Here is a 25,592-nt window from a genome sequence, read left to right as displayed (position 1 = left end):
CAAGTTAACCTCCATTTCTTTTCCTAACTTTGAGGAATCCAATCCCTTCTCGCCAATCAAACCCAATAATTCCCAAAGCAATTGCAACACTGATGTCCTGTCACTTGCTGAAGTGTATAGCCTGAGGGCCATAACCTATTTGTCATTTTCCAAAGTGTATACACAGGCAAAGAAAAGATCAGCAACATTGTCCAATGAAGGGTCAAGATTCTTCCACACGTTCTTGGTTAACTCGTGTTCGAGGTTAAGGTGGAAGGGAGAAATGGAAGGGAGATTACCATTGTCATGGCTTGAAGAATCTAGGATTTCGATGGAAGATCGAACGGTTGGATTTGGAAATGGAGAGTTGGGGGCTGTAAGCAAAAATCGTCAAATCGGGAAATCGAACCAAAATCGCATTTTAAAAATCGTCGATTTTGTGCCACGTGGACCCTTCTACAAAATGCTTTTGAACCAAAAATGGTTTGGTTTAGATTTGAGAATTGTAATTGCGATTTAAAATTAAACCGGACTGGCAAAAAAATATATAAAAATTAAAAATAAAAAAAATTATTTTTTAAAATTCAATCAAATATATAAAATTCTATAGTTTTGACACTTTGTCATTTGTGGGTATTTTTGTCAATTTTTAATTTTCTATTACATATATTATTATTACCCAATAATCCTAATTAGTTATTATTATTATTTTTGTCAAGTTTTAATTTTTGTCTTGAGCCTTGGGCCTCAAAAGCCATATGAGCTCCAAAATAGAAAAGATGAAGCATTTGGGCTTGAACTATATTACTCACACCCCTTGAATAACACGAAATAGAAAAGGTTTTTTTTTCTTTTTTTTTTTTTTAGACTTTTTTTTTGACTTTTTTTTTAATAATAATAATACAAAATCAAAATAACAAAATAATAAATGAGCCCATTTCACAAATTTGGACCTAAATCACACTCAAAACCTTAAACAAGCCCAAGCCCAAGCAATACAAATAAATCCAACCCAATTGAAATTAAGCCCAAACCTAACTGTTAGCCAACAAACCAACCCACTTAATTATTAAACCAATTAACTAAGAATCCAATTAACCCAACCCAACAATAAAATAAAACCCGATACAACCATCACTCAAACCCGTAAACAACCTCTGCAGCCCTCGACGACGCAGGCGACTCCCACTGATGATAAACCCAAACTGCAGCCACTCAATCCAGTCGACGGCGCCTCAGTGACCGGTCTTTCCCCTAGTAAACCGGCGCGACGCCCCCATCTCCTTGAAACGCTCCTCGTCGGCCAGCTGCTTCTACAGTTTCCAATGGTTTGGTTGCTGTCTATTCTTTCGCCTTCTACTAAAGATTACCGTGTGTTCGTTGCAATTAGTGGCATAAACTAATTTTTGGAGAGGCTCAATTCATCTGGTTGGTGTCTGTAAAGTTGGTTTGGAGGCGATGGGGCAGTCTTCGGGAACGAAACTGCAGACTGGAGGGAGCTTAAGGCAGTAAGGCAGTCGGAAAATTTTGGACTTTGGCAGTAAGGCAGTCGAAAATTTTTCTGTTGGCAGCGTGTTAGTTTGTTGGCAATGGAAGGTTGTAACCTCGACAGTTGGTGGTAGTCTCTGTGATGACGGTTTTGGATTTCACAGTGGGTCGAAGGAAAAAAAATTTTTGTTTGTTGCAGTGAAAACTCCCAAGTTTTGCTCTGATACCAATTTGATGCAGGGAGATTAATAAATCTGTGAATAACAAGAAGGGATGGGGGAGGGAAGAGAAGAAGAATACAGAGGAGGGGAAGAGGGGAAAAACGGCTGCAAGCCAAATCTTTAATTAATCAAATTCATCATGCCCAAATAACAATGTAAGATAGGTTTAAATACTGGAAAATAATGCAAACCTAGGGCCAAGCCCAATACAAAAGTCCATAAAATTAAAATAACCTAAATTCCAACTAAAATAATTAAAATTGCTAAAATTAATTAAAATTGGATGTCCTCATCACTAAGTCTTATTGGATCGAAGACCCCTTAAGTGATGCATGCATTCTCTTCTAAGTGCTCTTGGATTAAAGGAATGTCAAGAGGGCATTTGTATATGGCCTTCTTTCACGTGTCTGTCTGTCAACTTTAGTGTCACTTCATGGTACAAGAAAGAATTGTGCTAGACCATCATGTTTCAGCGAGGGGACTTGAAGTTAACAAGGCAAAAATTGATACAATTGCAAAGCTACCACCACCCACCAATGTCAAAGGCATTCGAAGTTTCTTAGAGCATGCTGAATTATATAGGAGGTTCATCAAAGACTTTTCAAAAGTAGCTAAACCCCTATGCAATCTTTTAGAGAAGGACACAATATTTGCATTTGATGACGACTGCTTAAGGGCATTTGAAACCATAAAGGCAAAATTGGTAACTGCTCCAGTGATGGTAGTGCCAAATTGGGATCAATCATTTGAGGTTATGTGTGATGCTGGTGACTACACAGTAGGGGCGATTTTAGGTCGAAGGTGTGATAAAATTTTTCGGGCAATCCACTATGTCAGTAAAACCCTTAATGGAGCTCAACTCAATTACACCACAACAGAGAAGGAAATGCTAGCAGTAGTGTTTGCTTGTGACAAATTCAGATCCTACCTCATTGGTACCAAAGTGATCATTTACACAGACCATGCTGCAATCCGATATCTCTTTGAAAAGAAGGATACCAAGCCACGCCTTCGATGGATATTGCTACTACAGGAATTCGATGTAGAAATTCGAGATGAGAAAGGCAGTGAAAACGTCGTTGCAGACCATCTCACACTGTTAGAGAATGATAAAGTAGTAGATGACAGTCAAATTCGAGAAACTTTCCCTGGCGAGGTCTTGCTAGCTGTATCAACAAGGATCCCATGGTATGCTGATTTTGTCAATTATTTGGTGTATGGAAAATTGCCGCTTGACTTGACCTTCCATCAAAAGAAGAAATTCTTACATGATATCAAGTCATATATGTGGGATGACCTAATATTGTTCAAGCCGTGTGCTGATAAAATAATCAGGCGGTGCGTCCCTGTGGAAGAAACACAATCAATTATGCAATGTTTCCAGGTCACTTCGGTCCTACACGTACTGCTACTAAAGTATTGCAATCTGGTCTTTATTGGCCAAATCTGTTCAAGAACTCTATGCTTTTTGTGAAGACATGTGACCGTTGTCAGCGAACTGGAAACATTTCACGACATCATGAGTTGCCATTAACTAATATGGTGGAGTTATTTGATGTGTGGGGTATAGACTTCATGGGTCCATTTCCACTTTCTTTTAGCCAGGTATACATTCTTCTTGCAATAGACTATGTATCTAAATGGGTTGAAGCCATTGTCACACCAACAAATGATGCAAAGGTGGTTTTGAGGTTTCTACAGAAAAATATCTTCACTCGGTTTGGCACGCTTAGGGCAATTGTAAGTGATGAAGGTACACATTTCTGTAACAAGCTGTTCAACTCCTTTTAGCTAAATATGACGTCAAGCACAAATTGACACTTAATTATCACCCACAATCAAATGGACAAGCAGAAGTATCTAACAGAGAGATTAAACAGATTTTTGGAAAAGACAGTAAATACAGCCGAAAGGACTGGTCTCTCAAACTAGATGATGCTCTTTGGGCATACCGAACCGCCTTCAAAACACCAATTAAAATGTCACCTTACCGGTTGGTATTTGGGAAAGCTTGTCACCCACCGGTGGAATTGGAACATAAAGCTTATTGGGCTGTGAAAAAGTTGAACTTGGACATGAAATCGGCCAGTCCACAACTTGTTGCAGCTTGATGAATTAGAGGAATTTCGGAATAATGCATATGAAAATGCGAAAATATACAAGGAGCGGACAAAAATGTGGCATGACAAGAGAATCATGAGGAGGGAATTGGTGGGAGAACGAGTTCTTCTATTCAACTCTCAATTGAAAATCTTTCCGGGCAAGCATAAATCCCGGTGGTCGAGACCATTTGTAATTCGTAAGGTACTCCCTTATGGTGCTGTGGAGTTAGTGAATAAGGATGGATCTATTTTTCAGGCAAATGGACAACGCCTCTAGCATTACTATGGAGAGGAAAATCGAGATGTGGAAGACATTACCCTTGGAGAACCACATCACGTCCAGCTAAAGACGTAAAAGAAGCGCTTTTTGGAAGGTAACCTAAGTTGTACCCCTAAATTTCCATTCTTTAGTTTGACATTTCATTTTCTTTCGTGGTAACTTTAATAATTTTGCTTTCTTTTCGTTTTTGTAGAAATTTGCTCAAAAAATGGTTTCATTGACACTCTAGTCAACATGGGAAGAGAGTTCGTTGGAGGTACATAATAATTAAAAAAAATAAAAATTTATTGCCTTTTCAGAATAAATGGCGCCGTCGCGCCCATACTGGGCGCTGCAGCACCAACTCCAATAATAAAAAAAAATTAATTAACAGTGAGTCCGCCACCGTGGCGCCCAGTTTCTGCGCCGTGGTGCCCAACCCTTGTTTTAAAAAAAAAAAAACACGGTCCCTCTTTCTCTTTTATCTTCTTCCCCCCCCCCCCCCCCCCCCCCCCCCCCCCCCAAACCCTTTTATTCTTTTCCTCTCTCAAGTCTCTGCGCTAGGCGCCCAACCCTTGTTTTTAAAAAAAAAAATAAACACGGTTCCTCTTTCTCTTTTATCGCCCTACCCCCCAAACCCTTTTATTCTTTTCCTCTCTCAAGTCTCTCCCTTTCCCTCCCCACACTTGCACACACCTAATTCTCTCATATTATCCCACCTTTACACACATTCATATCTTTCACAAGTCATATCCGCTACTTTTATTAGAATTGAAGGGTTATTGACTATTTCTTCAAAGAAGGTTTGTTCTTTCAAAATGCAATTTTACATCCTTTGATTTAATTTGAACTTCTATTAGTAATCTTGTTTGGGGCTACATCACATTTTCATTTTTCTTTGTTGGATTGTGCTTTGGTAAAGATTGTGTGGGTTTTTGTTTTTATCTTCAAAATTGTTTTGTTGTATGCCTACAATGTGTTTGTTTTTTTTGCCTCTTTGAAGCTCTTTGCCAATTTTGGAATTTATGTACAAGACTTTGCAAATTTCTATGAGCTTAGATTTTCCTGATTATTGATTTATTGTCTTGCTCACAAAGTGCTTGATAAATTTCCCCAAAGATTTTTTTTTGTGCTATTCTTGGGATATTTTTGATGGTTTGTATTAGGCTTTGTACTTGATTATTCTAGCCGCCTACCACATGTTCGAATATTGTTTCATTAAGATTTTCGTGCCAACTTTAGACATACTTCATTTACTAAGACAAATTCATTGAATTGGTTTAGGTGGCCGGTTAACTTTTCATGATATTGGGAAGAACACTTACACCATGCCTCCTAAAAAGAAATTCAAGGCCACTGCCTCTTCATCTACTACAGTGTTTGATCGAAGACGATTCATTAGTCCCGAAGCAAAGGAACGCTATAAACAAAATGTGATACATCGAAATTGCATTCCTGAGAGGGGCCTTGAAAATTTTTTGCCAGATAAAATACACAGTTTAGGATGGGAGAAGTTTACCGAACAACCTACAGCTGTATCCATTCCTTTGGTGAAAGAATTTTATGTCAATGCCAATGAACACGAGAACTTCAAAGTTTTTGTCTGGGCTTTTTGGATCAAGTTTGGCAGTTTTTCAATTAACAGGTTCTACCACACGCAGGATATACCCAATGATGACTATTCCCGACTACGCGATGAGGGGGTCGATCTTGATGAGATAATTCGCACTATAGCTCGCCTTGGTGCTGAATGGAAAAGATCAGCTAGTGATGTAACTCACTTCCCTTCCTTTGGTCTGATACCTAACTGTAAAATTTGGCACCACTTCACATCATCCAAATTGATCCCCAGTAGCAACACCAGCGAGGTCACCAAGGAACGGGCCTTATTGAATTTTGTTATTCAGAAGGGGTATTCTATTGATGTTGGCAGAGTCATTCAATGCTGCTAGCCGGGCCAGCTACAAACAGTTTGGGTCACCCCTCTTTGATCCATGACCTTTGCATACACAGGGTTCACGTGCGAGAAACTGATGAAGTGTTACACCCGAAACAATTACTTACACGGGAACTCTGTGATAGGCATGTGGGACATCGGGACGTCCCTGGCTCTTCTCAGTCATCTCGTCCATTACCTCCTACACCACCGCCTCCACAACCTTCTGATGCTACGGGGAACATCTTTCGACGTCTTTAAGCCATGGATTTGTGCATGACCCGATGGCAGGATGGCAATCATGGCATCTGCCATCTTTGACCAGTTTCATTATCAAAACGCTTGCATGGCGATCATGGCATCTGCATACCCCGAGCTTACCTTCCCTCCACCTCATTCACACCCTCCCGCTCCACCTGATGGCGATGAAGACAATTGATGTTTTCCCCAAGGTATTACTCTTCCCTTTCTTTCAATTTCACATTGAGGGTAATGTGTTGTTTAAGTTTGGGAGGGTCTTACTTTCACTTAGTTGTTAGTTGTGTTGAGCATTTTCCTACTTTTATTGTGTTGCGTTCCAAGTATGTTGCGCGTGTTAATTTACTTTGTGTGAAAAAAATAAAAATAAATAAATAATTTTGCATTATTTTATTTCGCATGCTTGTGTGAATTGGATAACATTGTTGGCAATGATGAATATATTTGGAATGTGGATCAGTTGTGGATTATGGATGAGTCAGTTGCTTGAATTAAAGTGTTACTTACCCTTGCAGATTATTGTAACATTTATGCACGTGAATTGAATATAGCGGCGAACAAAAATGAGTTGATTCATAATTAGATTTAGGTTGAAGTAATGACCTTAGAAATTGAATCCAAACAGCCACTTGTATAATAGTATTCACATCCTTTAACCTACCTTAGGATAGTTTGGAGGGGTAAACTGTTGTAGGAAAGCATGGACATGAGGGTGGATTTCGTGTGTGCTTCAGAGGTAAGGTTTTCCTTCTTCTGCTTCTTTTCCCCTTTGTACTTGCTTTTTCATGTTCTATGGTTCCAGAATGACAACTTCACTCTGGAGCTGGCGTGAAGCGAAGCTATTAATGGTAGGGCCGGCCCTGACTATTTAGAGGCTCTAGGTGTTTAATTGTTATGGGATCTCTCAACACAAAATTTATTTTACAAGTCTAAAAAAATGTAAATATTTAAATAATTAACACTTTTATATTAGAAAGAAAACTTCATACAATTCGAAAAATAGAATAACAAAATAAAACTTCTTTCACAACCTGAAAGATTAGGCTAGCATAAGACTTAACCTTCTCACATTTTGAGATGTAAAATTAGTAATCAAACTACTAACATCAAGTTTGTCCAACATATTTTTTTCAATAGAAATCATAGCTAATCCATTCAATCGCTCTTGTGACATAGATGATCGAAAATAAGACTTAATCAACTTCAACTTTGAAAAACTTCTTTCGGCAGAGGCAACTGTGACAGGAATAGTCAATAATACTTTATAAGCAATCCAAGCACTTGCATAACAACAGTTCATTTTCTTAATGTAATCCAATACATCAATTGCTCCAAAAATGTTTGTAGATATCGCTTCCCTTAAAACTTTCAACTCAAAAAATAATTTTATTCTATCAATATCAGAAATCGTATTATGCTTCAAGTAATTTTCAAGTTTAATGCAAGAACACTTCAAAACATCATCATCAATAGATTTAAGTCTTTTCAAATCAAACAAAAATCCAAAAATATCATCATATTTCTGAAATTGCTCAAATCTATTCTGAAGTGATGATAGCTTGGTTCTCTATATATATGAAATAATTTATCTTACAAGATTTTTCAGCTATTTGTGTTATCTCTTTAGAAGAAGTCTCATCAAACTGTTTTTTTCTATGTATAACCCATTTTTCACGAAATATCGATTTAATTTCTAATTCACTTGCAATCTCTTCAACATCAACCATGGCCGATTCAAAACCAGATTCTCTATAACTTTTAAAAAATGAAATGATGCCTTTTAAATGGTCTATAGCAACATCAATATGCATGTCTTCTGCTTGCAATTGTTTACTTACTCTGTTAACATTATTCAACACTTCATACCAAATAATCATTCCAAGTAAAAATTCAAAATTGTCAATTTCATATATTGCCAAACACTCCGCCTTACTTTTTATCTTAGGATCATCAACATTTGCTAGTTACATTCTCATTGAAAACTTTCCATCGTTTAGTAGATGAAGAAACGTTGCACCACCCCAAAGAAAGATTTAGACTATGACAAAGTGCAAAATTAAGACTATGATATCCACAAAGAATGTCGAATTTACTAGAATTTAGTTGTAATAGTCTACTTTGAACTCTTTTATGTTATCCTTTCATGTTAGCACCATTATCATAGCCTTGACCTCTTACATTATCAATATCAAGTTCTAGATTATTCAAAGCATCCACCAATTCCTCAAAAAGTCCCTTACCTGACGTATCATCCACTAATAAAAATCCTAAACTTCAACCTTCACTGGACTTGTCGAAATATCTACACACCTCAATATCATTGACATTATCTGGAGTGCAATCAAGTATAACAGAAAAGTATTTAGAAATTTTGAGTTTCTCAATGATTATTATTTTTTATCTCGTCCGCTAACATAAGTATCAACTCATTCTGAATTTTGTGTCCCGATGAATCTCTTTATTTTTTATTCGACGAACATGCTCTTGCATTATTCAAGACGTCTAAGGATGTCTCCCGTAGCATCAGAAGGTTGTGGAGGCAGTAGTGTAGGGGGTAATGGATGAGATGACTGAGAAGAGCTAGGCATGTCCCGATGTCCCACATGCCTATCATGGAGTTCCCATGTAAGTGGTTGTTTCGGGTGTAACACTTCATCGGTTTCTCGCACGAGAACACCCCCGTGTATGCAAAAGTCATGGATCAAAGAGGGGTGACCCAAACTACCTGTAGCTGGCCCGGCTAGGATGCGAAGAATGCTATTTTGAATGACTCTGCCAACATCAATAGAATACCTCTTCTGAATAACAAAATTCAATAAGGCCCGTTCCTTGGTGACCTTGCTGGTGTTGCTACTGGGGGATCAGTTTGGATGATATGAAGTGGTGCCAAATTTTACAGTTAGGTATCAGACTAGAGGAAGGGAAGTGAGTTACATCACTAGCTGATCTTTTCCATTCAATACCGATTATCTCATCAGGATCGACCCCCTCATCGCGTAGTCAGAAATAGTCATCATTGGGTATATCTCGCATGTGGGAAAACTTGTTAATTGAAGCACTATCAAATTTGATCCAAAAACCCCGAACAAAAACTTTGAAGTTCTCGTTGTTATTGGCATTGGCATAAAATTCTTTCACCAAAGGGATGAATACAGGTGTAGGTTGCTTAGTAAACTTCTCCCATCCCAAACTGTGTATTTTATACATTGGATTTCTTTTTAGGAAGCATGGTGTAAGTGTTCTTCCCAATATCACGTGAAGTTAACCGGCCACCTAAACCAATTCAATGAATTGTCTTAGTAAATGAAGTATGTCCAAAGTAGGCACGAAAATCTTAATGAAATAATATTCGAACATATGGTAGGCGGCTAGAATAATCAAGTACAAAGCCTAATACAAAACATAAAAAAATCCCAAGAATAGCGCAAAAAAGTCTTTGGGGAAATTTACCAAACACTTTGTGGGCAAGACAATGAATTAATAATCAGGAAAATCCAAGCCCATAAAAATTTGCAAAGTCTTCTAACATAAATCTCAAAATTGGCAAAGAGCTTCAAAGAGGCAGAAGAAGAACAAACACATTGTAGGCATACAACAAAACAATTTCGAATCTTTACCAAAGTATAATCCAACAAAGAAAAATGAGAATGTGACGTAATCCCAAACAAGATTACTACTAGAAGTTCAAATTAAGCTAAAAGATGTAAAATTGCATTTTAAAAGAACATACATTCTTTGAAGAACTAGTCAATAACCCTTCAAGTCTAATGAAAGTAGTGGATATGGCTTGTGATAGATGTGAATGTGTGTAAAGGTGGGGTAGTATGAGAGAATTAGGTGTGTGCAAGTGTGGGGAGGGAGAGGGAGAGACTTGAGAGAGGAAAAGAATAAAAGGGTTTGGGGGTATGCAGATAAAAGAGAAAGAGGGACCGTGTTTTCTATTTTTTTTAAAATAAGGGTTGGGCACAGCGATGCAGGACTTGCTATTAATTTTTTTTTTTTTATTAGAGTTGGCGCTGCAACGCCGCAGCGCCCATGCATATTATGTACCTCCAACGTGCTCCCTCCCCATGTTGACTAAAAGTGTCGATGCAACCATTATTGGAGCAAATTTCTACAAAAACGAAAAGAAAGCGAAATTATTAAAGTTACCACGAAAGAAATGTCAAACTAAAGAACGGAAATTTAGGGATACAACTTGGGTTGCTTCCCAAGAAGCGCTTCTTTTACGTCTTTAGCTGGACGTGATGTGGTTTTAATGTGGTTCTCCAAGAGTAATGTCTTCCACATCTCGGTTTTCCTCTCCATAGTAATGCTTGAGGCGTTGTCCATTTGCTTGATTTAAGCTTGCCCAAAAAGATTTTCAATCGAGAGTTGAATAGAAGAACTTGTTCTCCCGCCTTAAATTCCCTCATGATTCTCATCATGCCACATTTTTATCCGCTCCTTGTATATTTTCGCATTTTCATATGCATCATTCCGAAATTTCTCTAATTCATCAAGTTGCAATAAGCGTTGTGGTTCGGCCTATTTCATATCCAAGTTCAACTTTTTCACAGCCCAATAAGCTTTATGTTCCAATTCCACCGGTAGGTGACAAGCTTTCCCAAATACCAACCGGTAAGGTGACATTCCAATTGGTGTTTTGAAGGCAGTTCGGTATGCCCAAAGAGCGTCATCTAGTTTGAGAAACCAGTCCTTTCGAATGGTATTTACTGTCTTTTTCAAAATCTGTTTAATCTCTCTGTTAGATACTTCTGCTTGCCCATTTGATTGTGGGTGATAACTAAGTGTCAATTTGTGCTTGATGTCATATTTAGCTAAAAGGGAGTTGAACAACTTGTTACAAAAATGTGTATGGCAATGGCATAGTCTATTGCAGGGAGAATGTATACCTGACCAAAAGAAGGTGAAAACGGACCTATGAAGTCTATACCCCATACATCAAATAACTCCACCTCAAGCATATTAGTTAATGACAGTTCATGATGCCGTGAAATGTTTCCAGTTCACCGACAACGGTCACATGTCTTCACAAAAAGCATAGCAGTCCTTGAACAAATTTGGCCAATAAAAATCAAATTGCAATACTTTAGCAGCAGTGCGTGTAGGACCGAAGTGACCTCCATAAGGGGATGAATGGCAACGCTACATAATTGATTGTGTTTCTTCCATAGGGACACACTGCCTGCTTATTCTGTCAGCACACGACTTGAACACTATTGGGTCATCCCACAGATATGACTTGACATCATGTAAGAATTTCTTCTTTTGATGGAAGGTCAAGTCAAGCGGCAATTTTCCATACACCAAATAATTGACAAAATCAGCATACAATGGGATCCTTGTTGATACAGCTAGCAAGACCTCGCCATGGAAAGTTTCTCGAATTTGACTGTCATCTACCACTTTCTCATTGTCTAACCGTGAGAGATGGTCTGCAACGACATTTTCATTGCCTTTCTCATCTCGAATTTCTACATCGAATTCCTGTAGTAGAAATATCCATCGAATTAGGCGTGGCTTGGTATCCTTCTTTTCAAAGAGATATCTGATTGCAGCATGGGCGGTGTAAATGATCACTTTGGTACCAATGAGGTAGGATCTGAATTTGTCACATGTAAACACTACTGCTAGCATTTCCTTCTCTGTTGTGGTATAATTGAGTTGAGCTCCATTAAGGGTTTTACTGGCATAGTGGATTGCCCGAAAATTTTTATCACGCCTTTAACCTAAAATCGCTCCTACTGCGTAGTCACTAGCATCACTCATAACCTCAAATGGTTGGTCCCAATTTGGCACTACCATCACTGGAGCAGTTACCAATTTTGCCTTTATGGTTTCAAATGTCCTTAGATAGTCGTCATCAAATGCAAATGTTGTGTCATTCTCCAAAAGGTTGCATAGGGGTTTAGCTACTTATGAAAAATCTTTGATGAACCTCCTATAGAATCCAGCATGCCCTAAGAAACTTCGAATGCCTTTGACATTGGTGGGTGATAGTAGCTTTGCAATTGTATCAATTTTTGCTCTGTTAACTTCAAGTCCCCTCGCTGAAACATGGTGGCCTAACACAATTCCTTCTTGTACCATGAAGTGACACTTTTCCCAGTTAAGAACCAAGTTCTTTTCCTCACAGCGTTGTAACACCAAGGAGAGATTGTGAAGGCAGTTGTCAAAAGAAGTACCAAACACCGAAAAGTCATCCATAAATACCTCCATAATGTCCTCAACCATGTCCGCAAAGATCGTCATCATGCATCTTTTAAAGGTGGCCAGTGCATTGCACAACCCTATAGTCAATGCACACCCTCCAACCAGTTACTGTTCTAGTTGGAATTCGCTCATTGTTGTCGTTCTTAACTACTATCAGACACCTGCAAGAGCAATACAAGAGACTATTAAATATTAAATGAACTTCAATCAGGAAGAGATTGAAAAAGTTGCATCCAACGCACCATTTCCTGCCCACAAACCCTCAAAATTTCACCAAAGCAAGTGTCTGTAGCTTTACGAACATCCGCTGATTTATCCTAAATGTACATTGAAGCAGTAAAAAGTGATGAAGCCGAAGCAAAGGATGAACAGTGAAGAAACCCGTGTTGTATATTTACAGATGATGAGAAAAATACCGCCATAGCAAAGGCAGAAGGTTTTAGAAGATATATAGCATCAGAAAAAACTGCCAATCCGGCAAGTTGTCTTGATAACCAATCAAGAAGATCCCGGCGCCCTTCCGCACCTAGCTTAGCATCCGTTAGTGCAGCTGTGATGCAAGGGACCTAAAGAAGAGAAGTTATAGTTATACCATCAAAACAAAAATAAAAGGCAAGCGATAGACATGAGAATGAACTGGTATTGACCCTTTTATCTAGAAAAACATCGGCAAGCCAAGAGTCTAAAGTGGTCAAAGTGCACTCTCTCATGTGCTTTTTATTGTCACCAAGGCATTTCAAGATATCTGACAGAATACCCTGCAAGAAACCACATAGAAATAGAATGAGAAAATCTAGCTCAATCTAAGGAGTGATGATAAGATAGAGAAATTATATTGCATTGTCAAAAATGAACCTTGCTTGACTTCTCAACTGCTGGACCCATTGCAGATGCAAGACCGCCGATAGTAGATAAAGTTGCCATAATTAGATTCTTGTTGCTGTCGTGTAGGCGGTTTCTTAGAGCCCCAAACAACTCCACTGGGAGTAATAGCCAAAAATAAATCAAGATACAAATATAGCTAAAAATCATGAAAATGACTACCAGTCTCAGGAATCATAATATAGTAGTTCCAGTTGGTTGAATACGCTTGTTGGCCTCTTCCATAATTTTATTCACTGTTTCAATGGATTCCAATCGAATCTAGAATGAAAAGAGCAAAGTCAAGAGTGACTAATATGAGTTTCAACAGATTAGACTCGTTCTCATAAACACATACCTTCCAATCCGAAAACTCAAGGCCCTTCAACAAGGTAGGTGTGACCTTTTCACAAATATCTTCACGTGGAAGACCATCTAGCCCACCAGCAGCCAAAGATGATGCAGAATCCGATAATTTCACAGTCTTCTTTGGAACTGCAGATGTACCCTGCAGGTGCTAATCCACAAAAGTTAAACATCAAAGCAATAAATTTCATTAAGATGGATATTTTAAATATAAATGAGATACCTCAAATGTATTTTTTTCATACTCTGCATCAAGTGCACTTAAAAGAGCAGGTTTAACATCTGTGAGGAATGCCTTAATATCTGAAAAGACAAGTGTTTAGACCATATAACGTCTGTGTCATACAAGCAGACTTAGTAAAGTGGATATGTCACCTGGACCAATAAATTTGTGCAAAACACCAATAAGTTTAATAGTAGAATTTCTAGTGGCAGCAGCACTGGATTGTAAACCAATATCCTTACAGAAGTCAATTAAATCCTGTAACAAACAAAGGTACATCATCCCTAAGATTATGTAACAATATCTTACCTACAATCATGTAAATCCGTAGTAGGGAAAATTTAGCTGGTACACCAGAAAAATAATGCTGCACAAAGAAGCTTAAGTACCTTCAGTTTCAGATATGAAACCCCAAAATCTTCAACTGCAGAAACCATCCACAGAATGCCTTCACTGAGAACCTTAGGATTCTTGTGCTCTTTCATGATTTTATACAGCTGTGAGTGAGAGAGAGAGAGAGATCAGTTAAGTGTGTGTCAATAAGAAAGGAAGACTGTTATGATAAAATGAACAAAGGAATAACGCCCCTTGCCACTATTGAAGGAAAATACACCTATAAATATCCACTGTAATCATTCATGTTAAATGTCACTTCCTATTATGAAAATGCTATGAAAAGTAATTTTTTTTTGGCAAAATTCACCTACCTCTGTGCAAGACATACCTCTTCCTAAAGATTGGACTGTAGCTTTCACAAGTAATAAATATGTTAAACAGATCCCCTGGGTATAAAGTATAACAAAACAATAATAGCCAACTATGATGCTCGGACTCGGGGATGGGTATCGGGTACAGATACGTATCTAAGTGTCGAACTTTTTATTTTCTAAAATGTAGGATGCGAGGACATGGTTAAAAAGAGTCCAAATTTCGGACTCAGGTACGTGGGTACTTTTTCAAACTTCAAAAGAACTAAAAATAAAGTAAATTTTTGTATACTATTTGAATGTGTTCAGAAATTATTTTTTAAAAAGTTGAGCTCTTTTTAATTTAATTGGCGAGAATTGAAAAAGAGGTAGCTGCTAGTTTTAAGGAATAAATTGGAGAAGACTGCATCTTTTTTCTTAACCCAGCTAGATGGGGCTATTGGAAAAATGGGCCAAGAAATAGGAAGCCCAAGAAACTCTTAAAATTGTCGTTGTGCCATTTATGTTTTTAACTCTTCGTTACCCTACATCTATTCCACCGCCGTCTCATTTTTACAATCGCCTCGCGTCCTATCTCCGCCCTCTAACGACAACTTTTTTAATTCGTTCTCACTTCCCAGCCCCAAATTCTTCTGCCGCTGTTGATGACGATGAACCATGGCCATGAATTTCGTTGGATGTTTTCTTCATTCGTGCTGCAGCTTTCTTCACCACGCCGTGTCTGGTTGCAAAGTGACGTGTCCGCCCCATATCTCATACCCGTACCCGTGTTGTGTCGTGTTGACACGGGTACGCCAGCATGATTGAAGAGTCCGAGCATCACAAATAGCCAAAGTATGATAGATTAGAAACACTTCAAATTACCTGTACTTGTAACAGTGGATTGACCCCCTCCAGAACTCCCAATCATTTCCGATAACTTCTTTTTCCTGACATCATCAAGTTTCTCCAGCGACTTCTCCAAAGGTCTCATTCCAACCAACTAAAATAAGGGAAAATACAATTGCAAAAAATAAAATATCAGCGCTGCATGAGAACTACAACTTGACGGATTGACAGTGGAAAGGAAAACCCAGTGAGGGTACCTTTGGCTACGGCAGCCAGAGCTAAAAATGCTGCATCCCTTACTTCAGGTGTTCCACCATTGAAGCACTGCAAGACACACAGACTTTCAACATAGAACTTGGCAAGGGGAAGAATAAAGAAAAAATAATTCAAAGATTCAAATTCATGGGTAAAAATAACAAAAGAAAATTTTATAGCACAATTTAGGGGCAGCAAAAAAATCAAGCTTAAGAATGAAGGAAAATGTGCCTTCTGTAACATCACTATCAGGATACAAATCTACATGGCTAATTTTGAAAGTTTATACACTACATCTATCTCTCTTGCGCACTAAGAAGTTATTGTAACAGAGAGACATGCTGTTTAAGACACCTGATCTACCACAAAATTTTCCATCAAAAGCAATGCACATTGCAGTAATTAAAGGATGCATGAGTCAAAAAATTCTATAAAGATATCTCCAAACAAAAAGGAAAGGACACAAACAGTAAAAAGCAAGCAGAAATTTCTTCAAAGCATCAGGGAGATTTTAATTCCAAGAAATACTCAGAATCCGCCACAACATATTTCACGTTGATAAAAGAGACATTCCAACTATAATTTGTCAAAAGTAGGATGAGATCAGAAAGAATTAAAGCCAATACACAACAAAGAATTAAAGCCAATACACAACAGGCCGCATACGCGGCGCAAATATTCTGCACGTCTATTCACTAACCTCCATGCAGATTGGAACATATTCCTTGTGAACTTTGAGGATTAGAGCCTTGTTGCTTGTCTCAATACAAAAAGTAACCCAGTTCAAGGTCAATGATCTTACAAGAGGAACTTTATTTTTTATTGCTGTCTTAACGTCCGCGACAAAAGAACTTTTATATTCAGCAAAGATTCCTAGTGTTATGTACAAAAGAAATAAAAAATCAAATACTCGAATATTAGCACCATCTTGACTTTGATGCCAACTTAGACCACAATTTCATTGAAAATGAGATAAAGATGCAACAGATAGCCATTAATTAGAATAACAGTACTTCAATGCATATCATACTAATAGGACGACCAAATTTCATAAAATATCATTACTTTCAAAATTAAACCAACAGCAGTCATAATGCAAGCAAGCATTGCCAAGTAAATTACAGGGTATCATGATAAAATATTAATAAAGTGGCATGAAACAGTTCACCAAAAAGAAAAGAGAAAATAAGTGAAGATTATAAATTTGCGAAATGTCAAAGAGTGACGCCAGAGAAATAGTGAAAATGGCAAAGAAAACCAAAGAGCACTTGCATGAACGTGGTATAAACTAATATCTGAAAACAAAAACCCGCCTTCAACAATGTCAGCAAGATTTAAGCATCCCCGCTTGTGCATCGCCTGAAGAGTTTGAGTAAGCGCCTCCATTAAAGTAGGCTTCTTCTCTTTAAGTTTTTCCTGTATATATATGTGTGTGTATTAGATAGCAAGACATTATTAAATTCACGACATAAGTACATTCATGCAGAAAGCAGTGCCCAGATAAATAGCAGAATTATGGGTTTCACAAAGCTTCAGGCTAGCATATGTAGGTGAGTTTCTAATATTTCTTCCTTTCAGGGCCGTCATCTTTCATCGAAAAGGGTCACAGTAGACGGAAAAGTGTATCCTTCATGATACTTGATTCGTAACAGAATCAAGGGTTGGATCATCAGCCAATGATCAATCGTGAATGTTTGACTCCACCATATTGTTGAGAGGTAGATGAAGCTTTTATACCACCAAAAAAAATCCAGTCCTCTCGTATATTATGCTAACAAATCAAATTGGCAAGATGTAAGTCAGAACCATGATTTTGTACAAATATCAACAAGAGCCATTTATGAAACTTGATCTCATTAAAAAATTTCAAAACCGCACGCATTACATAAACATAATCTACTACCAAATTTTCACTGAAATGTGTTATGTTAATTTACATTCCAGTCAATGTGATATAATGCAGTTAAAATTCTGCTATACCCTTCTTGGAAAAAAAATTTGAAACGGGCGAATATTTGCGAAACAATAAGCAACCCCATATATATCTATTCCTAGAATTATTATATCCGGAGTTTGTGGGATTCTCATAATTAGGTATTTTTCAAAGTAGTGATTGTTGTGTTATTGTAATATATTAAAATACAGCTAATTTTTCATTACAAAGACCGTAATGGTGTAATTCCCCTGCATGATTTTCACATAACTATTGCCGTCTATTGTGCAATCTAATAAGCCCTCTAAAAGGTTTGCGTCAAAATGAGTTTAGCCCAAATCTAGCGCTTCTGGATCTTTTTGAACCTCAAAACCTATTGAGACATTAGAGCGGCAGAGTAAGTGGGCTTCAATTCGGCTCGAGTCCAAGATCTCATTGATATAGTTGCAGGGAAAGTTACAGTTAAAAAAAATGCTCTGTGGATACACCTTTCTAATTTTTCCTAGTCATGGATGACATAATCAATGGATTAAAGGCATAAACTTTAAGTCCCAAAATCAATTGTGCAAGCTGAATATGAGAGTGAGATTGGTGTCTATACTAACCAGCAATACGGGCAATAAGAAGCGAGAATTTCCAGAGAAATGGGTTCTCAAACCACTGGCAAGATTTCCAGTTGCTTGGATTGCTTCAACTGCAACAGCAATGTTCACGTCTGTAATAAGCTGTAAACTCCAAAAAGATATCATAATCACCACATAGATAAAGTTTTTAAATTGACAGCCAAAAACTAAAAACTGTGTTTTTTTGTGAAATGTAGACAAGGGTGAAAGAGCACAAGCTTGCAAAAGATATGCTGACGGTCAAGCTTCCCAGATGTTAATTTGTATTAAGATATTGTGCCTGACTTTGATAATACCATGAAATAGAATGTCCATTGAACTACTTGGAACCTATCAGCAATAGAAGCAGTCCATAAGAAAAACCAAAAAATAAATGTAGCCGAGCAAATTTGGAAATTGGCCTGGTCTCTTGCTGTAACTCGTACTTGGACTATCTTTTTCAGTCTACGGGTTTTTGCAATTTCATTTTCAGACCATATATTAGGATTTTAAAATAATGGTCTACCTTACACAAACTGAACAGTTTATGTGACTTTGGTAGGTTCAAATGTATTACATCTAATGCTAATTTATTTTTGTCACCCTATAAATACATAATAAAGAGAAAATAGATCTATATTTGGCCAAAGAACCAGGAAGCAAGCAGAAAACGTAAAATATGCCCTTGTTTGGTCTCCATTACTTTCAAAATACATTTTTCTATTTCTTATTTTCAACTACATTTTTCAATAAAATAATATTACACCCAAAACGCAAACTTTTCCTTATATTTTAATTACACATTCTCCATCAAATCACTATTCCAAAATGTATTTTGGCAAAAAATCGGACTCAAACAAGTTCTATATCATCTCAATCAAGAAAAAAATCAACAACAGAAAACCACACATTAACTCTAACTAAAAGGAATGTGATAATTAATTCAGCTATAAAATATGAAGCTGAACCTTCTTTAGTGTTCGGCAAATTTCTGTAAAATCTCCAGGAGCAATCCTTTCAGTCGAAGCGAGTTTGGTCAACTCTGAAACTCCTTCTTTTCGCTCGGACCACTTAGAAGCTTTCTGAAATACAAATAAAATAAGTTCAAACAACCATGAGCATCATAATTGTCTGTGATGCAAAACCACAAAACACAACAATGATTTTATACTAGAGATAATATACTAGACAATGATAATTACTGGAGTACATAAAAGACGTGAAAGAGAGCACTCACCACTCCATCCCAAAATCCTAACTTCTCCAAAGGTGTCAATATATCAACTGGATCAACAAGTTCATACTCATCTATCACCTCTGGAACTGGTAGAAAACATGAATGTCAGACCCAAAAAGAATTTCACAGAGCGTGTCATGACTATAGCATTATGATTGTCTAACGAGATTAATACCAGCGGCGAGCTTAAAATGAATGCATCCTAAATCTATTCAACCAATGGAAAGATATATCACAGATTCAATTACTAAGTAAAATCTTGCCGTCTGCAGCAGGTTCTTCAGAAGGGCCAGATCCCACAACATCAGAAACAGCTTCCTGTTCTGGCTCCTTGCCTTGCTCAGATCTAATAAATATCCAAAAGACAAATTACAAAACTCTAGAAGACTAAATTTAAATAAATAAATTTACCCCTCTAAAAGCTAAAGCTTTCTGATTAGATGACAACATTGTACTATCACAAGCAGAGGAAATGAGTTCAATCCGTGCCATCGCCCATTTAAGAAAATTGTGCACATATGCCTTTGATGAGAAAATAATCTGACCACTGCCAGCACAGAGCGAGCATGTTAAAAAACTAAATTTAAATAAATAAGCCAATGTTTGAGCCCCCTTCTTAAAAAACACATTTCCTCCCAAACTCATTTTCAACCATAAACTCTCAATAAAATAATTTCACACGCAAACCCCAAACTTTTCCTTATTTTTTAACCGTACATTCTCCAAAAAAAATCATTATTACAAAATCTAATCTCTCAAAAAATAGGGCTCAAACAAACCCTAAATGTGTCACTCTTAACACCTGAAGCTTTTAAAATTTAAAAAAGTGAATGTATCCCCTCTCAAACATCTAAGTTTTTTTGGATGATATGGTTCTCAATAGATGGGTCATATACAACAAGATAACCTGTTAGTATACACCTAGGGTAGACTTCTATGATCGCACTAGACTCAAGAGTGTCAACTCATAGGACTCAGCCTCCAAGGGCAGAAGGTAAGCCATTTGAGTGAATTCATTTTACTGATCTAAAAGAGATTAAAGGCTCTAAGCTCCACTTTCTCAACTAAACAAAAACTATTCACAAATTCAACTCTGGATATCAAAAATGATGTCAAGGCCCCATTTACAAGTGAAAACTATAATCTTGTGAGACTTGAATTCAACTTCAAACTATCAATCCATAAGAAAAGATTACAAAAGCGATCGAGCTTGTTTGGGGTGAGCAATTGAAAGTTTAACTGAACAAAGTCATGCCAAAATAATAGAAAATCAAGAGTTAAGTCCCACTTATTTAAATAACACCCTCCTTGCAGATACAATAAATGGAACTTCCATTTCATAAGCATCACAAAATGCTAGAGAATTGCCCCCACAGATCACAAAACCATATGAATATTGTCCAAGATGAATATCTGCCCAATTTTTTGATTTAATAAAACACGTGCATAACCTACCAAAGCAACATAAAATAACTATGATGTCGACCTGAGCAAAATGAATGACAAGGAAACATTTCCAATAGAGTTATGCTGTTAAAGATAAAACATATATCGTAAATTGGATCGCAGCCAGGAGAAGAAAAGAAGAAACGCGGAAAGAAAAGCAAATAGTCACCTTATTTTGCGAGTCGGCTTTGCAGTCCCTATGACATTGACAAGCTCAGCTTCCAACTCTTTTTTCTTAAGACAAAAATGGTGAAACAATAAAAGATATAACCAAAATGCACGATAAGTGTGACAGACAAGGATCTAGGCCAATATGTATCAACATACCATAGTATCTCACATCTTTTCAAATAATATAGATTTGACCGGATCCTTTCCGATCCAACGACATAGCTCTAGTGTCAGTCCTTTGGAAGAGGCACGAACGCTCTGATCTTGATGATCAAAAAGTTCAGGAAGCATCTTCAATATCCTTTTTGGTGGCACTATCTTTGACCCAAATTCACTGAATCATTATTGTCCACCCAACGTCAATATTATGCAGGATAACACAGTGACAATAAACCAAAACAAAAAATTAGTAACAGCAATTAGTTCCTAACCTTAAAGCCTGAAACATGACATCTATTGCAGGAACAACAGCCTTCGAAACTTTATTTTTTATTGCTTTCTCCATAGCATCCTACTCAGGAAAATCATATTAGAGAAATATGCCTTATTTAACGAACTTCAACTTAAATTTTCCAGATGTAAATAGCCAAAGTAAACATAATTTTAGAATGGAAATGTTCAAGGGAGCAGTAGATTCAAAGTTTCTAATGGATCGCGGCAACACCAAGCCAGTAGAATAAATACTAACAACGCGTTCACATGAAATGGAAAACCCATACTTGCATAGTATCCAAGTAGCGGAGAAGCCCATCTTAGTCTACGTTCTTTCCAACTTCTCTAAATTTTTAGCTCATTATTTCTGATGGCGGAATAAATTTGCAAACCGAAACCTCAAACAACGAAAGAACTACTAAGTGAACCAAAATCAACCCCGTAAAATTGCAAGTGCTGCCACAGTTGACTTAAATTTCTTAGGACACTCGTCATAATTCTATATACTCGCAACTGCATTTTAACTTTTTTGAGCTCGAAGTATTTCTAAGTTACTTCATACCTTTCGGAAGGCTCATCTACACTCAACCAGCAATCCTCCGAATTACATTCAGTTGTGTAGCTAAATTCACATAATACAACACCATCGTACTTTAACATACAGCAATCACTTCAAACCAAATTGGGAAATGCATCAACATGGACTGATTTTCACTACCAACTTTCACTGCAACTCTCTCTGTTCTACAGCCTTAACCAAGCTTATTTAAATGTCACCAACCTTTTGTTGCCGACAACAAACTCATTGGACAGTACTTTCAGTATAAAATGTTCCTCCCAATTTGAATGAGTAAACATATTGTTAATGACTCCACCACTCCAAGTTTATGGCCTCTAAACCAATCACATATGCTTGTACTTCAATTTTTCCATGATATCATTCAATGTTTCCGCTAGCATATTGATTCTCGTTAGTCACTACTTATGCTGAATAGGAGAATTAGTTGATTGTGATGGTGCTTGATAAGTGAAACTTCTGTAAATTGCATTCATTCATCATAAAGCCACATCTCTGATTTTCTGAGAGGGCGTCCTACGTGCTGCTTATTGCTTTATCCACTTTTGTTAAGGAAGTAAATAGCGTGTAACATGTTATTAAAGTCATGGCTGATTCTATTAGGATGCAAAGGCAGTTGAATCACCGACAGTAGCCTTGAATTTAAAACCATGCAAAAGAACAACCAGAAATAGCATATGGTCTATATAACCAATATTCACTTGTAGTTCCCAGATTCAGAGTTCATCAGTTCATAAAACTCCTACAGTCAAGCTCCAATTGTCCAACCAACTACTTATTACATGTACATGATCAACAATTTTTGAAATAAAAGGCGCTCCCAGCAATGTCCTAGCTCCCTGAAGTTCAAAATTATTATACAGCAGCTCCTATTTCAAAAGCATCCCAATTTTTAAACGAACAATGAATCAGGTATGAAGCATTATTCCTCGTAAACTAAGCTACGATTTCCATGAATCTACTACAGTCCACTTTCATGTGCCTTGAAGTGAACGATGTTTATATAAATTATTTTTATCTTTTCCACCATTTAATTGATAAATTGTTTAATAGCTCAATTAATCAGCTAAATTTAATAATGCCAATAGCCACCTCACAGCTAAATTGCAGAGCACATCATTGCACTGATAGACGAAATATCGGCATTGTTGGATATAAAACGTACCAAGAAAGCCTCGACAGCCTCCAACTCTACCCACAGCATAAAAGCTGTCTGCGCCCTCTCCACCGTCTTCGGCCTCCCAGTTAAACATTTGTCCACTATCACATCACATACTTCTTTCCCACATCTGAACCCACAAACGAACGAAACAAAAATCAAATTTAACGTGTAAGAAGGAAATTGAATAGATGAAACCTGAACAAAATACCTCCCGGCATCAGCATCGGCAGCTTTTAAGTATGCAATGAGTGCATCCAGAGCCTTCTCTTGAACTGGCGAATTCGAATCCGCCAGCGTCTTCTTAAAAAATGGACCTAAAAATTTACCAAATTTAGAAAAAGACATAAAGAACCAGGATCTACCAACAGAAAGGTCACATTACATCAACTTTCACACTCAGATCAATGCTAATAATATCAAAACCCAAAAAAGATCTAAAGCTAAAAGTAAAACAAAATTCTCACCATATTCACGGAGGCGATGGTCCTTGGGATACGTGATGGAGTCGCAAACGGCGGCCAAATCAATGTTTGCATCATTCCGTACTTTCCAATTCTTGTGCATCAGCCGATCCTCCCATGGCAACTTCTTCGCCTCCTTCAACAATTTCTCATCCTCCGACATTTTTATTTACGGATAAATATAAATGCCTATCTCTGTATATATCTAACGCTTATGTATATATAATTGTGCGGAAATGCAGAAATGGAGATAGGAGCGGAAGAAGGGAGAAGCGTCGTCGTTTGAAGCGGATATTGTCTGGTTTTTTGAATTTTGCTGTTATAGTATATTCTCTCACTCCACTCTTGCCGGAAGCCGGCGAGGAACAAATGAGGGTTGAGTATAGTGGGGTCCATATATTATAGACGAGTAATGGTCCTTGAACTTATGTCTCTGTCATCGATAAGCATCAAATTTTGATAATTAAATTTATTCAAACGTTGGATCTTACTAACATAACATATCAATAACGAACCTTCAACAAAATTAGTAATGTGGCTTCTAGAATGCACATGTGGCTCCTCGTCACACTGTTAACAAATTGCCACGTCTCCAATTGTTCTCCAAAATTTGGAAAAAAGTCTTTGATTGCTCAGTGAATTTTGAGATTGTCGAATTTTAACCATTAAAAATTTAAAACATTTTCATTGCTCGCTAAATGTTGGAAACTTTTTTGGTTGCCCACTAAACTTTGAAAAAACGACTTTAATTGTACATTGAAGCTTGAGACGTTCGAATTTTCACCACTAAACTTATAAAAATGATGTCACCCTATTGTTCGTTGGAGTAAAAGTAATAAAGGGGACAAACGAGTCAGGACTGTCGATCTCACGAAAAATGATTACTCAATTACACAATAATTAAATTTAATTTTAAGATATTTTTGTAGAATTTTAAACTATTTTCATCATTTGAAAATTTTTAATTTATTGTTTATTTCGTTGTTAAAATTAAATTAAATTAAATAAAAATTTGAATTCTACAACAAAACACAAAATAAATATAATTAAAGGGATTGTGGGTTTCATTACAAAAAATAAATTCAAATTAAATTTATTGTCTATTTCGTTACAAATTGTTTCAAAATTCAAATTTTATTTTAATTTAATTTTAACAACGAAATGTACAATAAATTTGAATTTTTCAAACGACAAAATATTTGAAAATTTTACGAGAATATATTAAAAATAGATTTAACAATTGTCTAATTGAGCAATCATTTCTTATAGCGCATTAACCCGAACTCGTTTGTGCACTCCATTACTTTTATATGACCCATGTGACATTTTTAATAAACAACATGGCGAAGTCATTTTTATCAGTTTAATGGCCAAAATTCGATTTATCTCAAACTGTAATAAACAATCAAAGATGTTTTCCAAGTTGTAGTGAGCAATCGAAGGAATTATCAAAATTTGGTGAGTAATAAAAGAAGCTTTAAATTTTTAGTGGCTAAAATTTGACGATTTCAATGTTTAGTGAGCGATCGAATACGTTTTTCAAAGTTAGTGAGCAATCGAAGACTTGGCAATTGTGTGATGGGACCCCACATGATGTCACTATTCCGCTAAAGGTTCAGAATATTTCCAAGAGACTTTTTAAAACATTGGGTGCTCTCTATTTTAAATAGTAAACCCTAAAAATCAAGCTTTAAGTGACTCTTTAAATTAACATTTAAATTTAGATAGTGGAAACTCACTCTCTATAATTAAATAAATTTAAAATATTTCAATTTTCAATGTAGGAAAATAATAAAACAATTTAGAGAAAAGCTAGTTAAAATAAAAAAATAGAGAAAATAATAAATATTTTTTGCGAGTAGTAAAATTAAG

At 36.8% G+C, this 25,592-nt stretch overlaps 3 protein-coding genes across 8 annotated transcripts in view; 1 reads left to right on the top strand and 2 right to left on the bottom strand.

The window, feature by feature from the left end:
* LOC111368573 (protein MOR1-like) overlaps positions 1-7,089 on the top strand; it is a 13,994-nt gene extending 6,905 nt beyond the window's left edge. Inside the window, exon 4 of the mRNA XM_022989894.1 lies at positions 5,334-7,089. Within this exon, the coding sequence (XP_022845662.1) occupies positions 5,378-6,001 (624 nt within the window). The 5' untranslated portion in view covers positions 5,334-5,377 and the 3' untranslated portion in view covers positions 6,002-7,089. The remainder of the gene's footprint in view (positions 1-5,333) is intronic.
* A 107-nt stretch (positions 7,090-7,196) lies between these two features.
* On the bottom strand, positions 7,197-15,767 carry LOC111368571 (protein MOR1-like). Of its 4 annotated transcripts, XM_022989891.1 has the most exons (13): positions 15,702-15,767; positions 15,481-15,598; positions 14,617-14,651; positions 14,299-14,406; positions 14,062-14,167; positions 13,910-13,989; positions 13,679-13,828; positions 13,528-13,602; positions 13,315-13,440; positions 13,107-13,217; positions 12,876-13,025; positions 12,702-12,776; positions 7,197-12,620 (listed from the first exon to the last, which is right to left on the bottom strand). In XM_022989891.1, the coding sequence occupies exons 2-13, from the start codon at positions 15,587-15,589 to the stop codon at positions 12,603-12,605; spliced, it is 1,143 nt and encodes a 380-aa protein (XP_022845659.1). In that variant the 5' UTR covers positions 15,590-15,598; positions 15,702-15,767; the 3' UTR covers positions 7,197-12,602. The 4 variants fall into 4 exon arrangements, with proteins under 4 accessions (XP_022845659.1, XP_022845658.1, XP_022845660.1 ...); XM_022989890.1 differs by lacking the exon at positions 7,197-12,620 and having other exon boundaries at positions 12,631-12,776; XM_022989892.1 differs by lacking the exon at positions 7,197-12,620 and having other exon boundaries at positions 12,631-12,776; positions 15,481-15,584; positions 15,702-15,757.
* Positions 15,609-24,166, bottom strand: LOC111368570 (protein MOR1-like). Of its 3 annotated transcripts, none has more exons than XM_022989887.1 (11): positions 23,724-24,166; positions 23,468-23,573; positions 23,263-23,386; positions 21,087-21,151; positions 19,720-19,817; positions 19,472-19,557; positions 19,203-19,316; positions 18,238-18,357; positions 17,013-17,115; positions 16,400-16,572; positions 15,609-15,768 (listed from the first exon to the last, which is right to left on the bottom strand). In XM_022989887.1, exons 1-11 carry the CDS (start codon positions 23,881-23,883, stop codon positions 15,637-15,639), a joined length of 1,281 nt encoding a protein of 426 aa, XP_022845655.1. In that variant the 5' UTR covers positions 23,884-24,166; the 3' UTR covers positions 15,609-15,636. The 3 variants fall into 3 exon arrangements, with proteins under 3 accessions (XP_022845655.1, XP_022845656.1, XP_022845657.1); XM_022989888.1 differs by having other exon boundaries at positions 19,735-19,817; XM_022989889.1 differs by lacking the exon at positions 16,400-16,572 and having other exon boundaries at positions 15,702-15,768; positions 23,724-24,163.
* Between the last annotated feature and the right edge of the window lie 1,426 nt (positions 24,167-25,592).

This window comes from Olea europaea, chromosome 19, assembly GCF_002742605.1.
Source record: "Olea europaea var. sylvestris chromosome 19, O_europaea_v1, whole genome shotgun sequence".
Classification (NCBI taxonomy): domain Eukaryota; kingdom Viridiplantae; phylum Streptophyta; class Magnoliopsida; order Lamiales; family Oleaceae; genus Olea; species Olea europaea.
Note: the sequence above shows the minus strand (reverse complement) of the source record. Positions and strands in the feature narration are given on the sequence as shown.